At 38.9% G+C, this 25,839-nt stretch overlaps 1 protein-coding gene across 2 annotated transcripts in view; it reads left to right on the top strand.

Moving 5' to 3' along the window:
- Nucleotides 1-25,839, top strand: part of LOC121040591 (uncharacterized protein C3orf20 homolog) — a 130,874-nt gene that overhangs the window by 23,346 nt on the left and 81,689 nt on the right. The window contains exons 5-9 of one of the 2 annotated variants that reach the window (XM_040491187.1): nt 466-638; nt 7,840-7,938; nt 9,791-9,890; nt 20,337-20,564; nt 21,916-22,065. In XM_040491187.1, coding sequence (XP_040347121.1) covers nt 466-638; nt 7,840-7,938; nt 9,791-9,890; nt 20,337-20,564; nt 21,916-22,065 — 750 coding nt within the window. Of the gene's footprint in view, nt 1-177; nt 639-7,839; nt 7,939-9,790; nt 9,891-20,336; nt 20,565-21,915; nt 22,066-25,839 lie in introns of both variants that reach the window. The other variant, XM_040491188.1, reaches the window with a different exon arrangement.

Below are 25,839 nucleotides of genomic sequence, written 5' to 3' on the forward strand. Positions count from 1 at the left end.
GGGCCATTATTTTTTTTTCAATTTTTTCTAATATCAACAAATAATGTTACAGTTAGCAATTTTATTCACAGATATTATACATCCTTTTTATTACATTTTAAGATGGATTTCCAGAAGTTGAATTACTGAGTTAAAGAAAATAAAATATCTTTTAAGGCTTACATATGTTTTTTACAGTCATACAAACAGTACAGTATCTAAAGAACAAAAGGAAGCAAGACTATCTACAGTATCTGAATGTGAGAAGAAAGTTGAATTCCATTCATCTGGGATCTCACAAATTTCTGGTGTTTCCAAGTTTTCATCTAACCTTCGATTCACCAAAATATACCGGCAAAAGAATCTATTTGAAGAATAGAAACTGATTGCTGCTGAAATACTGAGTGAACTTGGGGAGATATTGCAGAAATATGCTGAGTATAAAATTACTTTCCCTGCGGGAATTGTAAATCTTATGAATTACAGCTGGCATGATCTTATTGAAGGTGTTTGTAAGTGTGCAACGAAAAATTTGAAGAAAAACAATGCCTTAAAAAGAGATTCCAGAAACATGACCCAAATCAGCACCTGTGCAAAAGAGGAATATCATAAGGAAAATCATCTTGTGAAAGCAAAAAAAGACCACTCTGTTTCATTGGGTGAGTAGAAGTTAATTAGATTTGTAAATAATCCTCCAGGTTTCTTTTTTTTTTTTAAAGGAATAAAGGGGCGCCCGGGTGGCTCTGTCAGTTCATCGCCTGACTTGATTTCAGCTCAGGTTTGTTAGACTGAACCCCACGTGGAGCTCTGCACTGGGTGTGGAGCCTGCTTGGGATTCTCTCTGTCCCTCTCTCTCTGCCTTTCCCCCCTCACTCATGCGCACTCACTATCGCACACTCTCTCTCTCTCAAAAATAAACAAACATTTTAAAAAAATGAATAAAAATAGCAAGTGAGTGAGATGTTGACAAAACATTATATTAGTGATATATATTGGTTTGTGTTAATAATTTTAATAAGTGTTAGTGACTGTCAGGAGAAAGATACAAAAATTTATAGTGCTTTCATTGTAAGCATCTGTTACACTTTACATTCATGTGATATGAACTCTCTGCCTTAAGGGATCCTACAAATACTTTTACAGTGGCAGGGTCCAAAATAAATATGATGCTAGCCACATATGTAATTTTTTTAATTAACTTTTTATTTTAAGATGATTGTAGATCCACATACAGAGAGATACCATATACCCTTACCCTTTCTCTATATGACATCATCTTGCAAAACTATAGTACAATATCACAGCCAGGATATTGACATTGATACAGTCAAGATTCAAAACATTTCTATCAAGGCAAAATCATTCATGGAGTCCTTCTGCAACCACACCCACTTCCCTCCTTCTTCCACCCCCTCTTTAATCTTGACAACCACCAACGTGTTATACATTTCTATATTTTTGTCATTTCAAGGATGTTATATAAATGGAATCATGCAATGTATAACTTTTGGTGATTGCCTTTTTTCAGCAAGCTTAATTCTCTGGAGATACATCCAAGTAGTATGTATCAGTAGCTTGTTCCTTTTTATTGCCCAGTAGTATTCCATGGTATGAATGTACTACAGTTTGTTTAACCATTCCTTCCTTGAAGGACATCTAGGTATTTGGGTTTGTTTGTTTGTTTGTTTGGGGTTTTTTTCTTTTAGTTTTTAGCTATTATGAAAGCTGCTAAAACATTTGGGTATAGGATTTATGTAAATATAAGTTTAGATTCCTCTTTGATAAATGCCCAGAAGTACAATTGCTGGGCTATGTGGCAACTGCATGTTTACTTTTATATGAAACTTTCAAACTATTTTCCAGAGAGGCTGTACTGGTTTTTTGTTTTGTTTTTGTTTTTGTTTCTAAGTTTTATTTAAGTAATCTCTACACCCAACATGGGGCTTGAACCCACGACCCCAGGATCAAGAACCACATGTTCTTCTGACTGAGCCAGCCGGGCACTCCATGGCTCTACTGTTTTACATTCCTACCAGCAATGTATGAGTGATACCATTTCTCCATATTCTCACCAGCATTTGGGTATTATCACCACTTTTTATTTTAGCCATTCTTGTAGGTGTGTAGTAATATCTCACTATAGTTTTAATTTGCATTTCTCTAATGGCTAATGATATTGAATATTTGTCATCTGTATATCCTCTTCAGTGAAATATCTCCCATGTCTTTGCTTAATTTTCTAATTGGATTGTTTTTTTAATTGTTGAATTTTGAGAGTTCTTTATATATTCTAGATACTAGTCCTTTGTTGTATATGTGCTTTCCAAATATTTTCTCCCATTGTCTTCTCATCTTTTTAATAGGGTCCCTTGCAAAGAAAAAGTTTTAAATTTTGATGAAGCCCAACTTTTGAAAAATCTTTTTTGAACAGTTTTTTTGGTATCAAGCTAAGAGTTCTCTGCCTACCCCTAAATCCTGAAGGTTTTCTCCTATTTTTTTCCCTAAAAGTTTTATAGTTTTACATTTTAGTTTTACATTTTACATTTAAGTCCATGACCCACTTGGCATTACCTTTTGTATAAAGTGTGAGACCTACACTGAGGTTCATTTTTTTGCCTATGGTTGTCCAGTTGCTTCAGCATCATTGTTGAAAATGCTGTCTTTCCTCCATTGAATTGCTTTTGTATCTTTCTCACAAATCAGATGGGCATATTTATCAAAAAAAATTTTTTTTAATGTTTATTTATTTTTGAGACAGAGACAGAGCATGAGCAGGGAAGGGTCAGAGAGAGAGGGAGACACAGAATGTGAAGCAGGCTCCAGGCTCTGAGCTGTCAGCACAGAGCCCGACGCGGGGCTCAAACTCACGGATTGTGAGATCATGACCTGAGCCGAAGTCGGATGCTTAACCGACTGAGCCACCCAGGCGCCCCCAGATGGGCATATTTATGTGAATCTATTGTGGGGTCCTCCTTTTGTTTCTGCTGGCTCTCATTCATGTTCTCTTGATTCCTTGTGAATATGATTATTTTTGTCTTGTGTCAGACATTGTTTTTAAAAATAATTTGAGGCCAAGGGTGCCTGGGTGGCTCAGTCGTTTAAACACCCCACTTGGTTTCAGCTCAGGTCATGATCTCATGGTTTGCGGATCGAGCTCTGCATCAAACTCTGTGCTGACAGCTCAGAACCTGCTTGGGATTCTTTCTCTACCAATCTGTCTCTCTCCAAATAACTAAATAAACTAAAAAAAATAATTTGAGGCCTAGAAGAAGTTATCTTCAACTGGAGGTGATTAGAAGCAGGGACTCAAACAGATGTTTGTATACCAATGTTTATAGCAGCATTATTTACAATAGCCAAGAGGTGGAAACAACTCAAACGTCCATAGACAGGTGTATGGTTAAACAAATTATGGTATATATATATAGTGGAATGTTATTCAGCCTTAAAAAGGAATGAAATTCTGATACACATTATAATGTAGATGAACCTTGAAGACATTATACTAAGTGAAGTAAGCCAGAACAAAAGGACAAATATACCATGACTCCACTTACATGAGATACCTAAAGTAATCAAATTCGTAGAGACAGAAAGTAGCATGGTAGTTGCAAGGGGCTGGCAGGAAGGGAGGTTAGGCAGTTACTGTTAAATGGTTATAGAATTTCAATTGAGGAAGAAGAAAGCTTTCTGAAGATGAATGGTGGTGGTGATGATTGTATAACAATGTAAATGAACTTGAATGAACTTAATGCTTCAAAACTGTACACTTACGAATGGTTAAAATGGGGGGCACCAGGGTGGCTCAGTTGGTTAAGCATCTGACTTCATCTCAGGTCAAGATCTCACAATTTGTGAGTTCAAGCCCCAAGTCGGGCTGTATGCTGACAACTTGGAGCCTGGAGCCTGCTTTGGATTCTATATCTCCCTCTCTCTCTGCCCCTCCCCCACTCACGCTCTGTCTCTCTCTGTCTCTCACAAATGAATAAACATTAAAAAAAAATTTTAATGGTTAAAATGGTAAATTTTACATTATGCAAATTTAACCACAATAAAAATATCTTAATGGTTAAATGGTAAATTTTTGTATTATGTATACTTTATCACAATAGAAAACAAGATGGGGGACTAAGCTAACTGTGAAAAAGGAAGCTTTCCTTCTTATAAGGCGGTAAATAAAAGGAACTGAGTGAAAGGGCAGGTATATATACACAGGGGGCATTTAATTTCAGAGTGAGAAGAGTTGAGTCTGTAAGCCTGAAACCAGGAACTTGTGATAATATGATATATATGTGAAATATTACAAAATGGCCCATTTTAGAGACACTTGAGTTGATGCTGCTTCCACAGTTCCTTTCTGCCTACGATCACATTTGTGTTCCCTCACTCCCTGGGCCAAATTAGGGCTTTTGTGGGCTCTGGTGCTTTTCCCTTCACTGTGTCCCTTACTTCATAGAAGTTATTAAAAACTATATCTTATGACTGCATTATTACAAAGATAAATCTAATCCAGCTAGACTCACTATTATTTATTCATTATTGTCTTATTCAGTTTCTTCTTCTGCTTTAAAAGAAACTAAAATTAAAACATTTTGGGGGGCTTCTAGACATGTCATGTGCCTCTTGGAGAAATCAATTCTGCTTTCTTCTTCCCTCACTTCTGAGGGACCATCGTCCTCTCAGAATGTTGCTCTCTCCTGCCACCTGATCTTTGCCTGTTCTTAGCCTCTAGATTTTTCACTGTTAAGATGAAGTTACTGGGGTGCCTGGGTAGCTCAGTCGGTTAGGCGTCCGACTTTGGCTAGGTCATGATCTCATGCTTCATGGGTTCGAGCCCCTCATTGGGCTATGTGCTGACCGCTCAGAGCCTGAAGCCTGCTTCCAATTCTGTGTCTCCCTCTCTCTCTGCCCCTCCCCTGCTCATTCTCTGTCTCTCTCTCTCTCAAAAATAAATGTTAAAAAAAATTTTTTTTGATGAAGTTACCTATTTAATTCCAAGACATTGATGCTCTTGTCAGATGCTGAAAACATTTGCAAGTACCAAACCCAAGAATGTTAAAAATAATAATAAAATCTTAGAGGTCTGAAATTTTTGCTGATAATAATTTCAGAAAACTTAATAGGGAGATATGAGTGACTGGCACAAACATGCAATGTAAAAAGGATGAAGAACCTCACCAGAGCTTAGCACTACATTCTGGAGAGTACAGGTAGACCCCACTTTTACCCCCAGAGTGAAGCTTTATTTTCAGTACTTTTAAGATTTCTCACTTTAGCTTCTATTGTGTTGATATATACAAGCAAGTTTCAACATAGCAAAAGAGCTGATATTTTAAATATTAAAATCATATTCGATTATAACATTTTATAGATCATAGGGATCTTTCTAGCTATTATCTAATTTAGTTGTCCAGATATCCCTGTCAGGCAGCTAATAGGGTTTCTGTTTCACTAAGAAGAAAACTGAGATTCCAAAGGGCTGAGTAACTTGCCCAAAGTCATACAGTTTCTGATTGAGCCGTGATCCCAACCCTGGTCTTCTAACTCCCAATATAGTAGCCTTTCTGCTGTCTTATCCCTAATTCTCATTCTGCTATTGTAATAGTGATAATGATTTTGACAATGAGAATAAATAGTAGTGGTTGCTATCTCTACAATGACCCCTCTGAGATAGAGAAGTAAACTAGTGTAGTGATTAAGCCTTTGCTTTTAGGATTCCTGGGTCCAAATCCTGGCTATTGCATTACTGCTTATATAACTTTGAGCTCATATAATTATGAACACACTTCATAACCCCTCTTTGTCTCAGTTTCATTATCTGTAACATCGTACTAAAAACCATATCTCTTTCCAGGGTGGTTCTGAATATTAAATAAGTTAACACTAAAACACTTGGAAAAGTATCTAGATATAGTAGATACTACTTTTTTTTTTAAGTTTTTATTTAAATTCCAGTTAACATACAGTGTCATGTTAGTTTCAGGTGTGCAATATACTGGTTAAACACTTCCATTCATCACCCAGTGGTAGACACTACTTATGTATTTGTTATCTTATTATTTTTTTAATGTTTATTTATTTTGAGAGAGAGAGAGAGAGAGAGAGAATCCCAAACAGGCTCTGCTCTGACGGCAGAGAGCCCAATGCAGGGCTTGACCTCATGAACCATGAGATCATGACCTGAGCCAAAGTCAGATGCTTAACTGACTGAGCCACCCAGGCACCCCTGTTATTTTATTATTATTATTTCCATTATCTCATATTATCCTCAGAGTAACCCTTTGGTATATAGGTATTATTACAGGTTCCTGATGGTTCATGAAGCCTAATGCATTTGCCTTGAGCAAGATAATTCTAGCAATACAATTTTCACTCTTTAAGAACAAGTGATTGCTGTTAATAAAAAGATTGGAATGCTCTGTAGCAGTTTTCAAAGTGCGGTTCCGGAACCAGTGCATCAACATCACTAGGAACTTAGAACAAGTACTAGCAAATTTTCTAGCTCTTATTCTAGACTTACCTGAATTCCTCCTCTGTAAAATGAGGATGATTAATTGTAGAATTTTGTTGAAAGAAATAAACTAATTTATAATGCATGTAATGTGCTTAGCATAGTGCCTGGCATATGGTAAGTGCTTAATAAATATTAGCCATAGTTATTGTGCATATTCTTACTTGTACCCTTATTTCTTTTACTTTTATCATTGTAATTTTCTCATCTTTTTACTTTACTTTACTTTAATTTTTATTTTTTTAAATTTTAGATGCAGACTATTTGTATGGATTCCTGGAAATAAGGACTTCCCAATTCATATATAAAGTTTAAGAAGCTACCATGAGTTTTACTTTCTTTTCAAAATATCCCTAAATATTTTATTTTTAGATAGATTTTAAGATCTAATTTTATTTTATTTTTTTTTAATTTTTTTTTCAACGTTTATTTATTTTTGGGACAGGGAGAGACAGAGCATGAACGGGGGAGGGTCAGACAAAGAGGGAGACAGAGAATCGGAAACAGGCTCCAGGCTCTGAGCCATCAGCCCAGAGCCCGAACTCACGGACCGCGAGATCGTGACCTGGCTGAAGTCGGACGCTTAACCGACTGCGCCACCCAGGCGCCCCTCTAATTTTATTTTATAAGATGACTTCATTCCACTTCATACACTAATAGAATTTCTTGTCTTAATTTACATTTTGAGGTGCCTGGGTGGCTCAGTCCGTTAAGTGTCTAACTTTAGATTTTGGCCCAGGTCATGATCCCATGGTTTGTGAGTTCGAGCCCTGCACCGGGCTCCACAATGGCAGTGGGGAGCCTGCTTGGGATTCTCTCTCTCTCTCTCTCTCTCTCTCTGCCCCTCCCCAGATCACTCTCTCTCTCTCTCTCAAAGTAAATAAATAAACTTAAAAAAAAAAAATGAATTAGGTTTACATTTTAGCACAAAACTTAATGATACAGAGAGGCTTTGTGTCCATGTAGCCTTTTTTTTTTTTTTTAACCAGAACAGGCTGCTAACTATTATCCCATTGCTAAAAAAATAAATGAAAGTAAAACATGAATTTTTTTTAGTGGTTCTCATGTGACAGGGCAACTCTTAGAACAAAAGCATAAACACAATCTTTTAGTAAATCAAGAAGTTATGCAAAGATATTTAATTTTAAAAAACAGTTTCATTTCTAGAGTAAATTAAAATATTTCATGAGTCACTATGGGTACTTATGGAAAATTTTGCTAATGCCCTCATAAGAATATTAAAATATTGACAACTGTTTTTTGTGTTGATGATGATTTAGCAAAATATTCACTTTCTCTTCTCTTTCCCCTCTGCCCTCTCATCTTCTTCCTCTTTCCTTTTTTCCTAGCTCTTGTCAAACAAAACCAGTATTCACAGATCCCGCAGGATAGCCATTTACCTGTTGTCATCCACTTCTCCCTGTTATCCAAGATCTGTTTAGAAAATGGTAAGATCCCTTTACCCACCCAAATTAGGGTCGACTCTAATGAGCAAGCAGAGAATCACTTACATTCCCTGAATTTGAAAACTCTCTCAGTCATCCTCATAGTATAACCTCAGTCAAAGACAGATATTTAAGTTCATGGATTCCAAGTCAAAAAGTTTTCAAATGCAGCCCCCACCCCCACCCCACCCCCAGCCTTCCCTGATTTCTCCACTCTTGTATCTTAGGAGTTTTTTCTTCATGGTTCTGAGAAACTAGCTTCAGGAACAATGACATGCCTGTCCCCCCAGAAGAGCACCCAGGGCCTTCCATCACAAAAACATACTAACTTGGACTAGGAACCAAACCTTCTGGGTTAAAAGGCAAAAATTGGTTCTTAAATTGTTTAAGTGTTATAAAGGAGACTTCCCAAGGAAGATTATGGTTACACAAATCTAGGAAGAATACAGATGATCCCTTTATGAGGTTATAAAAGGGATAAGATATAGGTTGTTAGGAAAAGGGAACCTCGTCATCCCTTGAAATACAGACATAATATAGCTGTGTGGCTCGGAGTGAGTAGGAGTTGGGGCTGACTGCCATGGGTCTCATAGATTTGCTTCTCATAATCTTTTCATCATAATCTAAGAACTTTAAGACCTGTTGAAGTTTCTGCTTTTAGGGAATATGCTTTTAGGAGTCCAGTGTCCCTCCCATACTTCCCCATTCCCTACATATGCTTCTGAATTTGATGTATTTAGGAATCAAGTTAGGACTGGAACTGTCTCACTGAAGAGGGATAGATGTTGAGGAAATACGCATATGCTAAGAATAAGCACAGTAAGTAGGGCAAAACAGCAAATAGGAATGAAGTAAATTATAAGGTATCCAGAGAGTTCTGCATGAAAATGCCCAGGAGTCCAAATAGGTAGGTAAAGTCAGTGACAGGAAATCCCTCAGCAGGAAACTGAATGACAAGCAGATAGTCTGTGAGCAAGGAGCCAGCCTTTAGTCATTAAAAGGCAGGACTGAAATCCCACAGTGGGAGGCTGGCAACAGTGCATTATCTAACCCTAAGGAAATGAGGATAGAATTTGTTCAGCCTTTCCAATCTGAGGTAAGGATGGTTCTCTTGATCCAGTGATGATGAACCTGAATGTGATTGATTATGTTAGTCAGGAATCTTTAAGCTGTAGGTGACAAGAACCCAACTCACACTAGCTTCAGCTACAGGAGAATCCTGTGCTCGTGTATTGGGGGTAACTCACAAGATTAAAGGAAGAACCACAGGAGCAAAGGTCCAAGGCAGGATGTATGACTCAACACTTGCAGGGATTCTTCTCTGTCCATCCCTGCTTGGCAGATTTCTATGGTTAGGCTTGTTCACACAGTGAAGATAAGGAGATGGTCACTGCCCCTAGAGTCACATGCTCCTTGCCTAGAAAGAAAGTGCTTCTTTTCCTCCAGAGTCCACAGAGAAGACTCAGGAACAGAACCCACGTCTACTGACTACCAATAAAATATTCTCTCTTGAGAGATGGGATTCTGTCCCGGGACTGGGGAATGCTGAAGAATCTGATCTGTAGGTCTTACGGGTATGTAGGCATTTTTAAAAGGCCTCTACTTCCTCAGATGTCATCATAGGGATTTAATTCCTTGGGGTTAAAGCTTTGATCCCATTTTAGTTAAAATCTCCTGAGAAGAGGTAATTCTTAAGCTAATTGCTTACACTTTAATATGAATGGATTTTGGTTCCTTTTTCAAGTAGGCTTGGGTAGACTGATAGCTGAGCAGGATTTATCTAGTGAGTACTGACGTGGAGATAAATTTTTAAATAGCCATTTTGAGTTACTATGTGTGTTGTTGTTGTTTTAAGGCTGGATCTTTCAACATCCTCACTCAAAATTGGAAATTCTGAAATGGAAGACAATCCTCAATACTGCTGTGAAGAGACTACAAGAAGCCATAATTCAAATGTAGGGAGCCCTCTGAAATCTTTAGAATCATATACTTTTATGAGGCGTGTGATGCGTAGATAGGCAAGAAGAGACGCAGAGCCTGTGGGACCCTGGGCAAGTCACTCTATTGCTTTGCTTGTTGTGTTTGTAATGTGAAAAAAGTATGTACATACATGCACACACAACCCTTCTTTTCCTGGTAACTCACGGAAATAAGTCAGTCTGTGCTACCCGACTTACCAGTCAATCAGCCTTGTCAGGTGACCAGCACAGGATCCTGTGTGAAAACAGTGGAGAGGAGGGAGAGAAGAAAAGAAGTCAGGGAAAGAAACGCCAGCCATAGGGAAAGCACTGTTCCAAGGAAATATGAAACTAGTCCCCGTGTACCTCAAATGGGAAACTAAACATTTCAGCAAGTTAACTATCAACAATTAGGAGGTGGTAAGAATCAAACAATTAGGAGGTGATAGTAACCACAGCAAGCATTGACAAAATTTCTACTCTGGCTAGACAGTGGAGCTGATGCTTTACATTTATTATCTATACTACTTAGAACAACTGAGATAGTGAGAGAGAGAGAGAGGATTATCATCTCCATTTTACAGGGGAGGACACTAATAGTGCCACAAAATGTGGCAATTTGTTTAGAGTCATACAGCTAGAAAAAGGCAGAGCCAGGGGTGACCCCAGGTCTATCTGACTCCAAAGTGCACCCAGTTTCAACCATGCTTTATTTTCACTCCAGGTTCCCACCTGGACTTCGGTGAGAAAATAACTACTATTGCTTTGTGGGTTATGTTTTAAATGGGATACATACTTAGTATTTAAAACATTTCTTTAAAATTACATACACACAGAGGCACCTGGCTGGCTCAGTTGGAAGAGTATGTGACTCTTGATCTCAAGGTCATGAGTTCGAGCCCTATGTTGGGTGTAGAGATTACTAAAAAATAATAATAAACTTTAAAAAATAAAATAAAATTACATCAAAAAGGTAAATTGCAAAATGAGAAATGTTTAGATCAGAAGCAAATAAATTTTAATACTATTGATAAATCTAAATTAAGAGAGATTTTATAATGTAAAGTCAAATTCTTTATTAGATTTTTCTAAAATACTGCCTCTGGGGCTCCTGGGTGGCTCAGTGGTAAGTGTCCGACTTTGGCTCAGGTCATGATCTCATGGTTCATGAGTTCAAGCCCCACATCAGGCTCTGTGCTGACAGCTGAGAGCCTGGGGTCTCTTTCAGATTCTGTATCTCTTTCTCTGCCCCTCCCTGCTCATGCTGTCTCTCTCTCTCTCTCTCTCTCTCTCTCTCTCTCTCTCTCTCTCTTTCTCAAAAGTAAATAAACATTAAGAAAAGAAATACTGCCACTTTCCTGCTCTGGATGAGAATTGAGCAGCTTGTGCAATGACTGGGAAAGAAGGACCTGCAATCATCTGACTCATTCTCTTTAATGGTGTCTTTCTCTTTAAAACCCTTTAAGGATTAGGAAAGGCAGAGCAAGCCCAGAGCTCAGGCCACAGTGGTCATGTTAAATTGTTAGATCTTGTGCTGAAAATTCCTGGTGATTTAATCACCATAGAGTAATTTCTAGTGAATTGTTTTAAAAATTGCAATTATTATTGTATTTAAAATTTTAAACTTAGTTTCACTAGAAATTACTCTTTATTGGTTGAATCTCCAGGAATTTTTAAATTTAAATTAGTAAATTCAGTATACTGGTAAATTTAGTATCTAATTTTACATCATATTTCAACTGTTTTAAAACACCTAGTCATAGTATTTAAATTAACTTTTATTATTGTACAAGTATCAATATTTTGTATTAAGATTTTTCCCCTTGTTTTTATAACTAGAAAAATTTTCCTCATGCTAAAATTAGATAGACCTACTCTATTTTTAACTTCTTTTTTCTCCACTTACTGGAAATTGTGTATGGTATGAAGATCCTAGCTTTAATTCTCCCATGCCAATAATAATGACAGCTAGTGTTTACTGAGTGCTAATAAAAATAGCTAATGTTTATTGAGTGCTTCTTTTGTGTAACACACCACATGAAGCAATTTACATGCCTCCATGAGTAAGTCACTGCTTTTATGCCAAGGTCAGAAAGCTAGGGAGTGAGTGAGCTGCTATTTACTCTTAGATTTGTTTGATACCAAAGCCTGTGCATCTAACCACAGCACTCTATCATCTCTCTGGAGCCAGGTATTGAATACAGTCTGTGTTATCCACAGATTTGAGTTCTCAGCTTAAATTAATCTTCAGTCTTATATATATTAGAGTCTTCTTCTGAGCTGTCTGTTCTATTTCATTGATCTACCTGAGTTTTCAGCTATTTTAATTATTCAGATTATATAATATGAGAGAAACAAGTATGGTGTTAAGAAAGAGGGCTTAAAGTCAAATTGATTGGTCTAAAATCCCAGCTCCATCCATGCATGTGACCTTGGAAAAGTCACTAATTTCCCTTTGCCTTATTTTCTTCATCTGTAAAATGAAGGTAATCATAGTAGCTACCTTTTAGGGCAGTTGTAAAGCTTCCTAGTACAACTAGGCATTCGGTAAATATTAGATATTTGTATCTTAATTACTGGTACAGCAAACCTCCTCTGGTTACTCTTTCTTTTTTTTTTTAATTTGTATTCTTATTTAATTTATTTTTTTAATTTACATCCAAGTTAGTTAGCATATAGTGCAACAATGATTTCAGGAGTAGATTTCTTAATGCCATTACCCATTTAGTCCATCCCCCCTCCCACAACCCCTCCAGTAAGTAACCCTCTGTTTGTTCTCCATATTTAAGAGTCTCTTATGTTTTGTCCCCCCCACCCTGTTTTTATATTATTTTTGCTTCCCTTCCCTTATGTTCATCTGTTTTGTCTCTTAAAGTCCTCATATGAGTGAAGTCATATGATATTTGTCTTTCTCTGACTGACTAATTTCATTTAGCATAATACCCTCCAGTTCCATCCACATAGTTGCAAATGGCAAGATTTCATTCTTTTTGATTGCCGAGTAATACTTCATTGTGTGTGTGTGTGTGTGTGTGTGTGTGTGTGTGTGTGTGTGTATACACACACCACATTTTCTTTATCCATTCATCATTGATGGACATTTGGGCTCTTTCCATACTTTGGCTATTGTTGATAGCACTGCTATAAACATTGGGGTGCATGTGCCCCTTCAAAACAGCATACCTGTATCCTTGGATAAATACCTAGTAATGCAATTCCTGGGTCATAGGGTAGTTCTATTTTTAATTTTTTGAGGAACCTCCATACTGTTTTCCAGAGTGGCTGCACCAGTTTGCATTCCCACGAGCAATGCAAAAGAGATCCTCTTTCTCCACATCCTCACCAACATCTGTCATTGCCTGAGTTGTTAATGTTAGCCATTCTGACAGGTGTGAGGTGGTATCTCATTGTGGTTTTGATTTGTATTTCCCTGGTGATAAGAGATGTGGAGCATTTTTTCATGTGTTGGTTGGCCATCTGGATGTCTTCTTTGGAGAAGTGTCTATTCATGTCTTTTGCCCATTTCTTCACTGGATTATTTGTTTTTTGGGTGTTGAGTTGGATAAGTTCTTTATAGATTTTGGATACTAACCCTTTATCTGATATGTTGTTTGCAAATATCTTCTCCCATTCCATCGGTTGCCTTTTAGTTTTGCTGATTGTTTCCTTCCCTGTGCAGAAGCTTTTTATTTTGATGAGGTCCCAATAGTTCAGTTTTGCTTTTGTTTCCCTTGCCTCCAGAGACATGTTGAGTAAGAAGTTGCTGTGCCCAAGGTCAAAGAGGTTTTTGCCTGCTTCCTCCTCAAGGATTTTGATGGCTTCCTGTCTTGCATTGAGGTCTTTCATCCATTTTGAGTTTATTTTTGTGTGTAAGAAAGAGGTCCACGTTCATTTTTATGCATGTCACTGTCCAGTTTTCCCAACACCACTTGCTGAAGAGACTGTCTTTATTCCATTGGATATTCTTTCCTGCTTTGTCAAAGGTTAGTTGGCCATATGTTTGTGGGTCCATTTTTGGGTTCTCTATTCTGTTCTGTTGATCTCAGTGACTGTTTTTGTGCCATGATTACTCTTTATACATCAAAAACATCTGAACCAATTTTACCAATTTCTTCTTCCAGGTGAGCTTACAATTAATTTTTCAAGTTTAAATAAGTCCTCAAGTGATGTGGACCAGGCAGCAAATTTTAACGAAAGAAAAAAAAAAACTTGTAGGGAGTATATGAGAACTCCTGTATTTTCCACTCAATTTTGCTGTGAACCTAAAACTGCTCTAAAAAATAAAGACTAAAGCAAAAATTGAAAGAAAAAAATCTGGAGTCAAAACATCTAGGTTCATTAGTCAATGGGTGTGGGATCTTGTGTAAGTCACTTGAACTCCCTGAACCTCTGCTTCTTTAGTCATTTAGGGATAATAACAGGTCTTCTGCTTACGGCAGGTTGTTGTGACTATATATATATATATGTATATAAATGTACTTTGTAGACACTAAAGCACTAAGCAAGCTAAAAGCATTTTTTAATAATAACCCAGTACTGTCAGAAGTGGTTTCTTGAGACAAGTCAGTTTAGACTGAAGAAGAGATGGCTTGGCAGAGTAGATGGAGGAGGTGAATTTAGCTGGCACACAGCACCAGGGATGAGTCTGATTCTGTTACACATTACCCATAGTAATAAACTATCTCAAGGGAGTGGGTTTTTAACAATGAAAATTTGTTCCCAAGGGATTTATCATATACAGAATCCAAGCTTCAAAAAGAACACATGTAACTTTACATTATGTGCATTACAAAACATTTCTGCAAGAAAATCAGCCAAATCTTAACATCCCTTGGTTCCCAGTGTGAGTGATTAGTAAGTAGATTGAAAAAAAATGCTTGTTGGATGAAATGCAATTTTTGGCAAATCATAACTATTGGCCTTTGTACCCTACCAAATTTCTACCACATTTGCTCAATACAGAACATTATATCAAGTCAGACTCAGGGAAATGAGAGAAGAAAGAATCTTCTCTAACTCTGTTGGCAGGTGCACACTTGAAATAGACTCTCTTTTCTTGGCACAGGAAGTCTGGTCTGACAAATGTAGTGAACCCTCCCATCCCAGACCAGAACCCAAAACACTCCTTACAGCAAAGCACATCCTCCACACTGGGTTTACCTAGACCTTTTGTCTGGGCCTGAATCAGAGAATCAGATCTTTGGGCTGTAGCTGGTAGAGTTCTAGTCTTCTGATTTTATTCATATGTACTATTAGAGTATGGTGGTACAAAAGCATTAGACTGGGAATCCAGACTCACTCCTAACTCAGACCCTGCCATTTCTTAGCTGTGTGACCTGTGTTACAAGAGGCTATGTCTGTAAAGGGGCAGAACTTCAAGCTTTGAAGTTCACAGAAGTCTTATGCTCCCATTTGCCAACCATAGTATTTGGGGCACTTATTCTGCTTCTCAAAACCTTATCTTCCTCATATAAAATGGAGGTTCTACTAGAATTTACCTTATAGGGTTATTGAAAGCATTAAATGAAATAACCCAGTTCAATAACTTAGCACAATCTGTAGAATATATGAATGCTTAATAAACAGTAACTATTATTTAGGAAGTATCAATTCCCTTTTCTGTACTTTGGCTCCTTCATCTGTAAAATGGAATTAGATATTGCCCAAGCATCCTTCAGTTCTGACATTCAGTGAATGTCCCCACCATATTGAATTTAGCTTAGATTCTTAGGCAAATTTGATTTGAGATGATTTGAAACGCAGTTCCCTTTCTATTCCAGCCTCTCTTAGAGTGGTCCAGATACCAGAGGGCTAGGATAATTGGGTAACTTCTGACTTAGAGAAAAACTCTTTTGTAAGCCCAACAATGACTTTTCGTGGGAATGACCAGCCACCCAAAACTTTGAAGAAACCTTTTATGCAAGTATTAGGGCTCCTTTGTTGAACTAATCAATTTGGTGTTAATTATCACCTGCTGGAGAATCCAGAGTTCAACTTCTGGTTCTCAGGCAAGAGGAGAACAAAACTGCCATTGCCAATTCCTCGAGAAAAGACAGTGAAGGGCAGCCTTTTTTTTGGCAGAGAGACTGATTGGTCTTTACACAATAATCAAGACTCTTTGTCTAGGGACTTTTAAAGGGGTTAGAAAAAGAAGAAGAGTTATGGGGAACTTCCCTGAATTATAGTTGCCGACTCTGAGTATTTGAATAATGTAACATTCAGATAAGGTAGGAGATTTTGCATTGGAGTTTTTTGCACTAGAGCTTTGTCGTATCTTGGTTTTTGGCCTTGCTAGTAAGAAGGGGGAGCATGCCTTTTCTTCTCCCAAAGATTATAGGTATTTACACTTTAGAGGCATACTTACCTTTCTTAAGAATAATCCAAAAGGTCCATTTGTAGAGACTCACAGAAAAATAGAATCATGTCTAGGCGTTGAATGAAAGAGCCCAGATGTGAGCTTGGTAAATGGTAATTAGACTCAGGTTTCCAATTGGTCTATAAATGTGTGCTCTTAGGCTGAATTCCTGCCAGCGTTTGATGCTTATAAATGGAGTGGTGTGTGTGTGTTCTGGTGTGGGGAAGAGTGCAATTTATAAGGGCTCCTTTTTTTGTCACATTGCTCAAAAATTCTGCCTACTCATCTCATTTTTGACAATGGGATACATTTTCATGAGAATGTGAAAAAGAGAAGAAGGAGTGGCAGGAGGAGGAGGAAAGCAAAAGAAGAAACAAATGTCAAAAGAAACCAGTTGTTTTAATCAGGCATTTCCATTTTTGAGTGGCAGATCTGGCCCTTGCCCACCCTCCTGGGTCTGGTTCCTTCCCCACAGAACTTACTGAGAAGTGCCCGCTCCTGTTTCTCTTAGAGGGGCCAGTGAACCTTGCTAATTGCTAGGGACTCCCACCCCCAATACCCCCGAAGCCAACAGCAGTGTGGCTATATACCTCTCCCGCCTTTCATTAATCAGCTATATTATTTCCAATTACTTTTTTTTCAAAATCGAGTAAGTGTACTCTTATCCCCCCATCCCCTATTTCCCATATCCTGTCACCCCCTTCCCCTCTGGTAACCATCAGTTTGTTCTCTATAGTTAAGAGTCTGCTTCTTGGTTTGTCTTTATCTCCCTTTTTTTTCCTTTGGTGGTTTGTTGTGTTTCTTAAATTCCACATATAAGTGATATTATATAGTATTGTCTTTCTCTGACTGATTTATTTCAATTAGCTTTATACTCTCTAGCACCATCCATGTTGTTGCCAAACAAATTTCATTCTTTTTATGGCTGAATAATATTCCAGTGTGTATATATCACAACTTCTTTATCCATTCATCTATCGATAAACACTAGGGTCGCTTCCATAATTTGGCTATTGTAGATAATGCTGCATAGGGTTACATGTATTTCTTTGAATTAGCGTTTTTGTATTTTGGAGGTGAATACCCAGTAGTAAAATTACTGGATCATAGGGCAGCATTTTTTTTAATTTTTTGAGGAACCTCCATGCTGTTTTCCACAGTGACTGTACCAGTTTGGATTCCCACCAACTGTGCACAAGGCTTCCTTTTTCTACACATCCTTGCCAACACTTGTTATTTCTTGTGTTTTTGATTTTAGCCATTCTGAAAGGTGTGAAATGGTACCTCATTATAATTTTGATTTACATTTTCCTGATGAGGAGTGATGTTGAGATCTTTTCTGTGTCTGTTAGCCACCTGTATGTCTTCTTTGGAAAAATATCTCTTCAGGTCCTCTGTCCATTTTTTAATTGGATTGTTTGTTTTTGGGACATTGAGTTATATCAGTTCTTTATATATTTTGGATACTAACCCTTCATCAGATATGTCATGTGCAAATATCTTCTGTCATTCCATGGGTTGTCTTTTAGTTTTGTTGATTGTTTCCTTTGCTGTGCAGAAGCTTTTTATTCTGATATAGTCCCAATAGTTTATTTTTGCTTTTATTTCTCTTGCCTCAGGAGACACTAGAAAAATGTTGCTACAGTTGATGTCAAAGAGATTACTGTCTGTGCTTTCTTCAAGGATTTTTATGGTTTCAGGTCTCACATTTAGGTCTTTCATCCAGTTTGAGTTTATTTTTCTGTATGGTATAAGAAAATGATCAGTTTCATTATTTTGCATATGGCTGTCCAGTTTTCCCAACACCATTTGTTGAAGAGACTTTTTCCCATTTTATATTCATTCCTTCTTCATCAGAGATTAACTGACCATATAATTGTGGGTTTATTTCTGGGCTTTCTATTCTATTCAATTGATCTATGTATCTATTTTTTATGCCAGTACCAGACTGTTTTAATTACTACTGCTTTGTAATAAAATTTGTAATCTGGAATTGTGATACCTCCAGTTTTGTCTAATTACTTATTTTTTAAGTAAACTCTACACACAACATGGGGCTCCAACTCATGACCCCAAGATCAAGAGTCAGGTGCTCTATTGATTTATCCAGCCAGGCACCCTGTCCAATTTCTGGGTTTTAATCATTTAAAAATTTTTCTTTCAGCATAGCTTTTACACCCCAAAACCCACACTCAACCAATAAATGTCACATGTGCATACATACATACATACACACACACACACACACACACACGCACACAAACCAATTCTTCTAAACATTCCAAGACCCTTATTGAGGTATGCCAGCTCAACTTTAGCACTTTTCAAGTGCACCTTAGAATGTGAAACATTGAGGATTCCTGTTTGTATGTATTCTGAATCTGAAGGGACTTGCTGAGGGCAGCCTTAAATATTTTTTTTACCCTGTTGCTCAAGCTTGTTTGTTTGTTTGTTTGTTTGTTTTGCATTCCACTCTATATACCCATGTTAGAAATGCCCAAATGCCTAACTCTTCTCTGAAAAGGTAGCTACCATTTCCCCTAATTAGAATCCTGACACTTCTGGTTATTTTCAACTGTTGGTTATAGATCTACCTACCCAATTCCATCCCCGCATTATGTCTTAAACCCAGAGGCCCTGCAGCCCACTTTTAGTAGCTGGGACCATGGAGTAAAGGCAAGCCATCCAGTCCATGTGGATGTTAAACAGGTGGTGTTGGTCTCCTAGAGGGCCAAGAATGTCTCTGCTCTTCCAGCCTGATTCTGGAGGCTTCTTCCAATGGCATGTTGCCAACACCTCTAATCTGGCATGCTTGAGTGCACGAGTATATGTGCATATGTATGTGTATGTATGTGCACATGAGTGTATATGTGTGTGCATAGCTGTGTGTGCATGTGGGTTGTGGTCAGGAAGCTGGGCAAGAACTAGGACGTTCTGTTTCATTGGCTGACCCTCAGATACAAAGCCCTGGTCAGTCTACATTTTTTGTTTGTTTATTTTTATTTTTTTTAATATATGAAATTTATTGTCAAATTGGTATCCATATAACACCCAGTGCTCATCCCAAAAGATACCCTCTTCAATACCCATCACCTACCCTCCCCTTCCTCCCACCCCCCATCAATCCTCAGTTTGTTCTCAGTTTTTAAGAGTCTCTTATGCTTTGGATCTCTCCCACTCTAACTGGTTGGTCTACATTTTATAGTATGCCCACAACTCCTGTAGCTCCTGACAGAAATATGGGAACAGTCTCATGAGGTGAAGAAAGTAGAGAGTTTGGAGCTGATATACATGATGTTGCATCCTGGCTTTACCATGCAGCTGCAAAATTCAGGGACTTTTTAGAATGGGGATAAATAGCACCTATCTCATAAGAAAGTATGAATTTTGCCTGTGGAAGATACCTAGTGAATATCTGTGAATAGTTAAATGACTGTTCCAAGGGGCCTACCTTAATTTCAAGGTCTCTGTCTGAAATGCAGAACATATGTAGTTTCATATTCACCTACTCTTCCCCTCTACCACCTTATTATTAATGAACATGTATGTATGTATGTGTCACTAACTTGTAACAAAAACAACTAGTATATTTAGAAGGCATGCTAAATACTGGGGTCCATGCCTAGAGGTCTGTGCGTATTAATTAACCAGAGATTCCCTATATTTCTGTGAGGCATTGTTACCCCCATTTTACAGATGAAAAATAACTAAGACTCAGAGTTTAGTATTTTGCATACTTTTTTACAGTCCCAAGTGTTAGCACCAGGTTTCACCTCAGTTCTCGTCCAAGGTCTACGCTGAATCATGTTGCTCCTGTGGGGAGAGAGGACTCCTTACTAGTCCTGCATTTTCTGCAGCTTCTGATCCAGTGCTTCACACACAGCAGGTCCTCAAAAACTGTTTACAAATGATAGGCACTCAATAAACACTTAGCTAAAGATTTCAAAATCCAGCTGTCCAGATCTAAGGAAGCCTCTTAGACTGGCAGTAAAGGTGAGGTCACAGAGGCCAGAACAGCCATTGCCCAGCCTCTAGCCCTTGATAAGATCAGGAAATTAACTACTTCTGGAATTTTTTTCTTTGAACAGAAAAGCAGAAGAAGCAAAGCTTAAAAAAGAAGGATTCAACAAATGTCTTATCCTGCGCCACTATAATGATCCTAAAGGCATGGTGAAGGTAGACAACAGTCCCAAAGTTTCCCAATGTTTCTGGCTGGAGCTGCTGAAGAGGAAGCCTAAGATGCCAACAGTCAAAGAGGCTGATCCAGAGATGAAAAAGTTCCATTATGCCCTGGTAGACTGTTCCTCTTTGACCTAATATCCTTTTGAAATCCCAAGAGGAAAGGAGGTTGGAAGGGGCTGGGCATGATGGAAAGGATGTCTCGAGAGGTAGGGCATTTCTGTTTCAACAGAAAATCGCATGAGTATTGGAACAGGAAGTCTGATGCCTTGCCTCAATCTTTTGCTCTCAAGGGTCCACTTTCCCTCCTGCTGGAGACAAGAGAAGTCAATGCAAGAAAGAGGTTGGGGCAAGTTCTCTAGTTTGCAAGACTTACTTCTATTTAAGGGAACCTCTGGTTGTAGCTGTTAGGCTACAACAGCTCACATGGTTCTGAGAAAATGAGTTCTCCTTCATTTTCCTGGTTAGTAGAGAGAACCACATGGGCATTGGGCATCAAGAGGATCTAGCTTAGAGAGAAAAGAGACTTTGTGATAAATTCCTGCAAATCCAAAATGAAAAAGACCTCAAGAGGTTGGTGCAGCTGGGTTTTGTGAACTTGTTCACATATCCATAATTATCCCTCAGCCCTCCTTTGCTCTCATCTGTCCACAGATGTTGGCAGGGAGACACAGTCCTCCTGCTGCATGCTGTCAGGCCATACTGGGTAGCAATGGGCAACTTTGTTTTCCAGTGACTCTTCCATTAATAGAACCAATCTGACCAGACTTTCTTGCTATTATCCACAAGACTGGTTTCAAAGAGTTTGGGACTAAAATGAGCATGTAAAAAACTGATGTTTACAGAGGGGAGGTGGGCAGGGGGTATGGGTTAAATGGGTGATGGGTATTAAGGAGGGCACTTGTGATGAGCACTGGATGTTGTATGTAAGTGTTGAATTATTAACTTCTACACCTGAAGCTAATAAATAAATAAATAGTAAGTAAATAAAAATGAGGGTGCAAGTAATGTGAACGTATGGGAAGAATATGCAAGTGGGAGTCAGGGAACCCGGCATGGCCTGGCACCACCATTATTGTACTCAGTGACCATGGGAAGGTGAGTGACCCCCTCTGGACTTCTGTCGGCTCATCTGTAAATAGTTGATTAGAAAAAAAATTAAATATGGGGCACCTGGGTGGCTCAGTCGGTTGAGCGCCCGACTTCGGCTCAGGTCATGATCTCACTGTCCGTGAGTTCAGGCCCTGTGTCAGGCTCTGTGCTGACAGCTCAGAGCCTGGAGCCTGTTTCAGACTCTGTGTCTTCCTCTCTCTGTCCCTCCCACTCATTCTCTGTCTGTCTGTCTCTCTCTCTGTCAAAAATAAATAAACATTAAAATAATTTTTTTTCTAATTAAATAGGATAAGAGTTAACATCATTCCATATAAGAATAATTATTACCATTGTTATTGGTTTTTATCATTATCAGTTCCTTAACCTGGATTTTACCTATCCTTCTGGCCGCCTCGCTGTCTGCCAAAGCTATTCAGCTCTCCCTTGGGGTGGCATGTACACCAACATATTCAGTGACCTGCCCAATCAAGTTATCCTGGGAACCTTTACACCTTTTGGATGTGGTAGCATTTCTTTTCCTAAAAGGTATGTGAGATTCCAGACAAATTAGAACTTGTGGGTAAGTTAAGGGGTGGAGAAAGAGCTACATCCCAACAGAGGCAAGGACAGGAAAGTAATCGTTTACCTGGTCAATCTAATTTGGAAACTAGGTAAGGAAAATGAAACATACGCATGTGTTCATGGCTGCTCCAGGTTGAGACTTGCAAATTTTAACAGGCCAGAAGACCATAGGTCTCAAAGAATCCATTTGCACCATCCACATGATAATGCTGTCTCTCAGGAGCAGAGGGACCTATACGAAGGCAAGGCCCCAAGAATACAAAGGCTGGGAACTGAAACAGGAAGACTGTTATTTAGGTCAGCTGGGCCTCTCTGCCCCCTTAAGAACTGGTTGCACTGGCAGTACCACCATCCCATACCCTTACAAAGTCTCACATCGGGGGCTGGGTGGCTCAGTGGGTTAAGCTCCCGACTTCGGCTCAGGTCATGATCTCACGGTTCATGGGTTCAAACCCCACATCAGGCTCTGTGCTGACAGCTCAGAGACTGGAGCCTGCTTTGGATTCTGTGTGTGTGTCTCTCTCTCTGCACCTCCCCCTCCCGTGCTCTCTCTCTCTCTCTCTCTCTCTCTCTCTCAAAAATAAATAAACGTTAAAACAAAATTAAAAAAAAAAGAAAAAGTCTCACATCCTTCTCAAGATTGCTGCAAAATTCTCAGGGGTTATAATCTCACGGTCTCCTCTGACTTTGACTCCCTGCCTCCTTTGAATCTTGTTCTCCACTCTGCCTTGTAACTGTGGGTTTATTTTGGCTCTCTTTTATTTGAGACAATTGGGAAATTTGCTCCTTTTTTTGATTTTCAAACATAAAAACCCCTCTGTGAGGATGGCCACATTTGTTGGTGGTTTGGGTCACAGGAAACTTACCGCATGCTGCATCAAACATCTCAAATGAAGTGTAAAAGATACAAACATGTTTTAAAAGTGCTTCATGTCCACTTTTTCATTTTCCTCTCCAGGATCCTCTTTTATTCTTATCCCTTCTATTTTAAAAGCCCCTGGTCCCTTTTCATTCCCCACCCTCCAAATCTTTTCATTTTCTTATGAAAGAGAAATTCAGCTCTTAATAGCTATATGCCCCATCCAACTAATTTTTGCATATTCAAGCACTTAGCTAACAATCTGGATAAGCCATCCTGGGAGTAGGGGAGGAGATGAGAGAGGGATCAAAGAAGAGGGTGTGAGGTTATTTTGCCACCTCACTCTGCTGTCAATCAGCCACACCATTGCTACCACATGTCTTATTCATTCATCTATGCATTTCTCCTTTCTTTTTGTTCCTTTAGTAAATATTTATTGAGCATCTATCATATGTCAGATTAGAGTAGAGAGGAATATAAAGTTCCTGTTTGTCAGGAGATTTGTTACAGGGAAACTGAAGAGCAATATTTAATTTTTTTTTCAACGTTTTTTATTTATTTTTGGGACAGAGAGAAACAGAGCATGAACGGGGGAGGGGCAGAGAGAGAGGGAGACACAGCATCGGAAACAGGCTCCAGGCTCTGAGCCATCAGCCCAGAGCCTGACGCGGGGCTCGAACTCACGGACCGCGAGATCGTGACCTGGCTGAAGTCGGACGCTTAACCGACTGCGCCACCCAGGCGCCCCTGAAGAGCAATATTTAGAAAGGGAAATGAATGCAGAACATTGAAACAAAAAGGTATCTGTAGAAAATATTCGTTGAGGGGCGCCTGGGTGGCTCAGTCGGTTAAGCATCCGACTTCGGCTCAGGTCATGATCTAGCGGTTCGTGAGTTCAAGCCCCGCGTCCGGGCTCTGTGCTGATGGCTCAGAGCTTGGAGCCTGTTTCGGATTCTGTGTCTGCCTCTCTCTGACCCTCCCCGTTCATGCTCTGTCTCTCTCTGTCTCAAAAATAAATAAACGTTAAAAAAAATTTAAAAAAAATATTCATTGATTCAACAAATATTTGCAGAGGACCTACTAGCATGAACACTGTTTAGTCACAGGGGATATAGAAGAGAACAAAACAAAGTCCTTAAGCAGCTTACATTTTAGTGAAAGGAGACAGAGTAAACAAACAAATATATATCATATCAAGTGATGAAAGAGGCTTTAAAAAATAAATGAATAAAGCAGGGTAAGGGGAACTGAAGAGTGGTGGGAATGGGGAATTGCTATTCTATATTGGATGACCAAAGAAAGCCTCTTTGATAAGGGACCATGTGAGCAGAAACATATGGCAGTGCAGGGCAAACCGTGCTGTGGACAAAAGTGTTATAAGCAGAGGGAAAAGCCAGAGCTAAGACCCTCAGCTGTGAGTGTGCTTAACAAATCGAAACTAAATGGTGATCTCTGGAATGCTGGCTCCCCGAAAATATCACCAAAATATCAACCTGTTGATAAGACAAAGCTGAGTTTGTTCTAACCAAGGCAAGGGAGAGCACTACCTTGATGGAATCTCACTTCCTGTGAGTAGAGAAGCCAACCCAAAAATCTACTGGTTGAGGAAGAGTAGAGTGAGCTACAAGGTTCCGTTATCATGGATACAAATTTCAGTCCACATGTTCAGATGAGCAGGAAATACAACTTTATTTTTTCAACACTCAATTTAATTTCTAGATAGATTCTACCAGAGGGTGGCACAAACTTAGAACCGTGGTATCCTTTCCCCAAGAGTTCATTTCCATTCCAAGGAGCTGATAAAATGAGAAAGCATTAGTGGCTGGGGAAGTGTCGTTTGGTTCTCAGGCATCTTCATTCTAAATGGTCTGTGTGATTGGTCTCTGAAGCTCATGGGTGCATCCCTCTGGCTCCAGTTGCAAGGTCTTCCAAGGCCAGGCTTTTTCTTAGCTACTCCCACATCTTTATTAGCACACAAGAAACATTTGTCTGGCTTTGTCTTACCCTGATCATGGGGAAATCAAGGCTGTTCCATTCCCATCTGTGTAGAAGCCTCATGCATCTATTCTCTTACTCTTGAGTTATGTTGGGCCTGAGGTCAGCCCCAAGGCTCACCACCTGCCCAGGCTTTCAAATCCCTCAAATTCATATGGGATTTACTACTCTACTGCGGGCTCCACCCCACCCACCCCACACCACCCTGCAACTGGCCTTAGGAGGATGGCACAGAGCTTTTTCTCTAGAGGTTTCTTTCACTGAACTTCCTTACTTAGCCTCTGATACTCCTTTCCACCCCCTACTCCTTTGCGGTAGGAAAATCTCCTGACAGATTACGTATTCTCCCATATCCCTATTGCCATGTGTCTAGATCTCAGCTTTTCAATCTCAAAAGTCAAGAATTTGACACTGTTATTCTCACAACACTTTCCTGAAGCCACAGGTGCTGTTCAAGATCTAGGTGAGTGGGAGAGGGCCATGGGTAAAAAGGAAAGACTGGGAAGAGAGCAGTGTGAATTTCTCCCACTACATTACATAGCATTCCCATTAAGGATGACAAGTACAGGAACAATGTAAATACTTGGAATTTATGTGTGTGTGTGTGTGTGTGTGTGTGTGTATGCATTTGTGTGTATACATATACATACATATATATAGTACTGTAAAAAAAACTACAATCTATACATAGTATTTATAGTCATTTAGCAAGAAATATATAGGTATTATTGATTTTATAATAATAAAAATGTAAATATTATTTTAGAATTTATATATACATTGTAACTACCCTATTGTGTGGTTATGAGACCTAAATAAGACAAATTACCATGTCGGTTTTTAGTGTGTTCTAAGACAGGTAGGCTAAGGCAGATATAGATAAC

Source organism: Herpailurus yagouaroundi, unplaced genomic scaffold (genome assembly GCF_014898765.1).
Source record: "Herpailurus yagouaroundi ecotype Mexico unplaced genomic scaffold, PumYag 182, whole genome shotgun sequence".
NCBI lineage: Eukaryota > Metazoa > Chordata > Mammalia > Carnivora > Felidae > Herpailurus > Herpailurus yagouaroundi.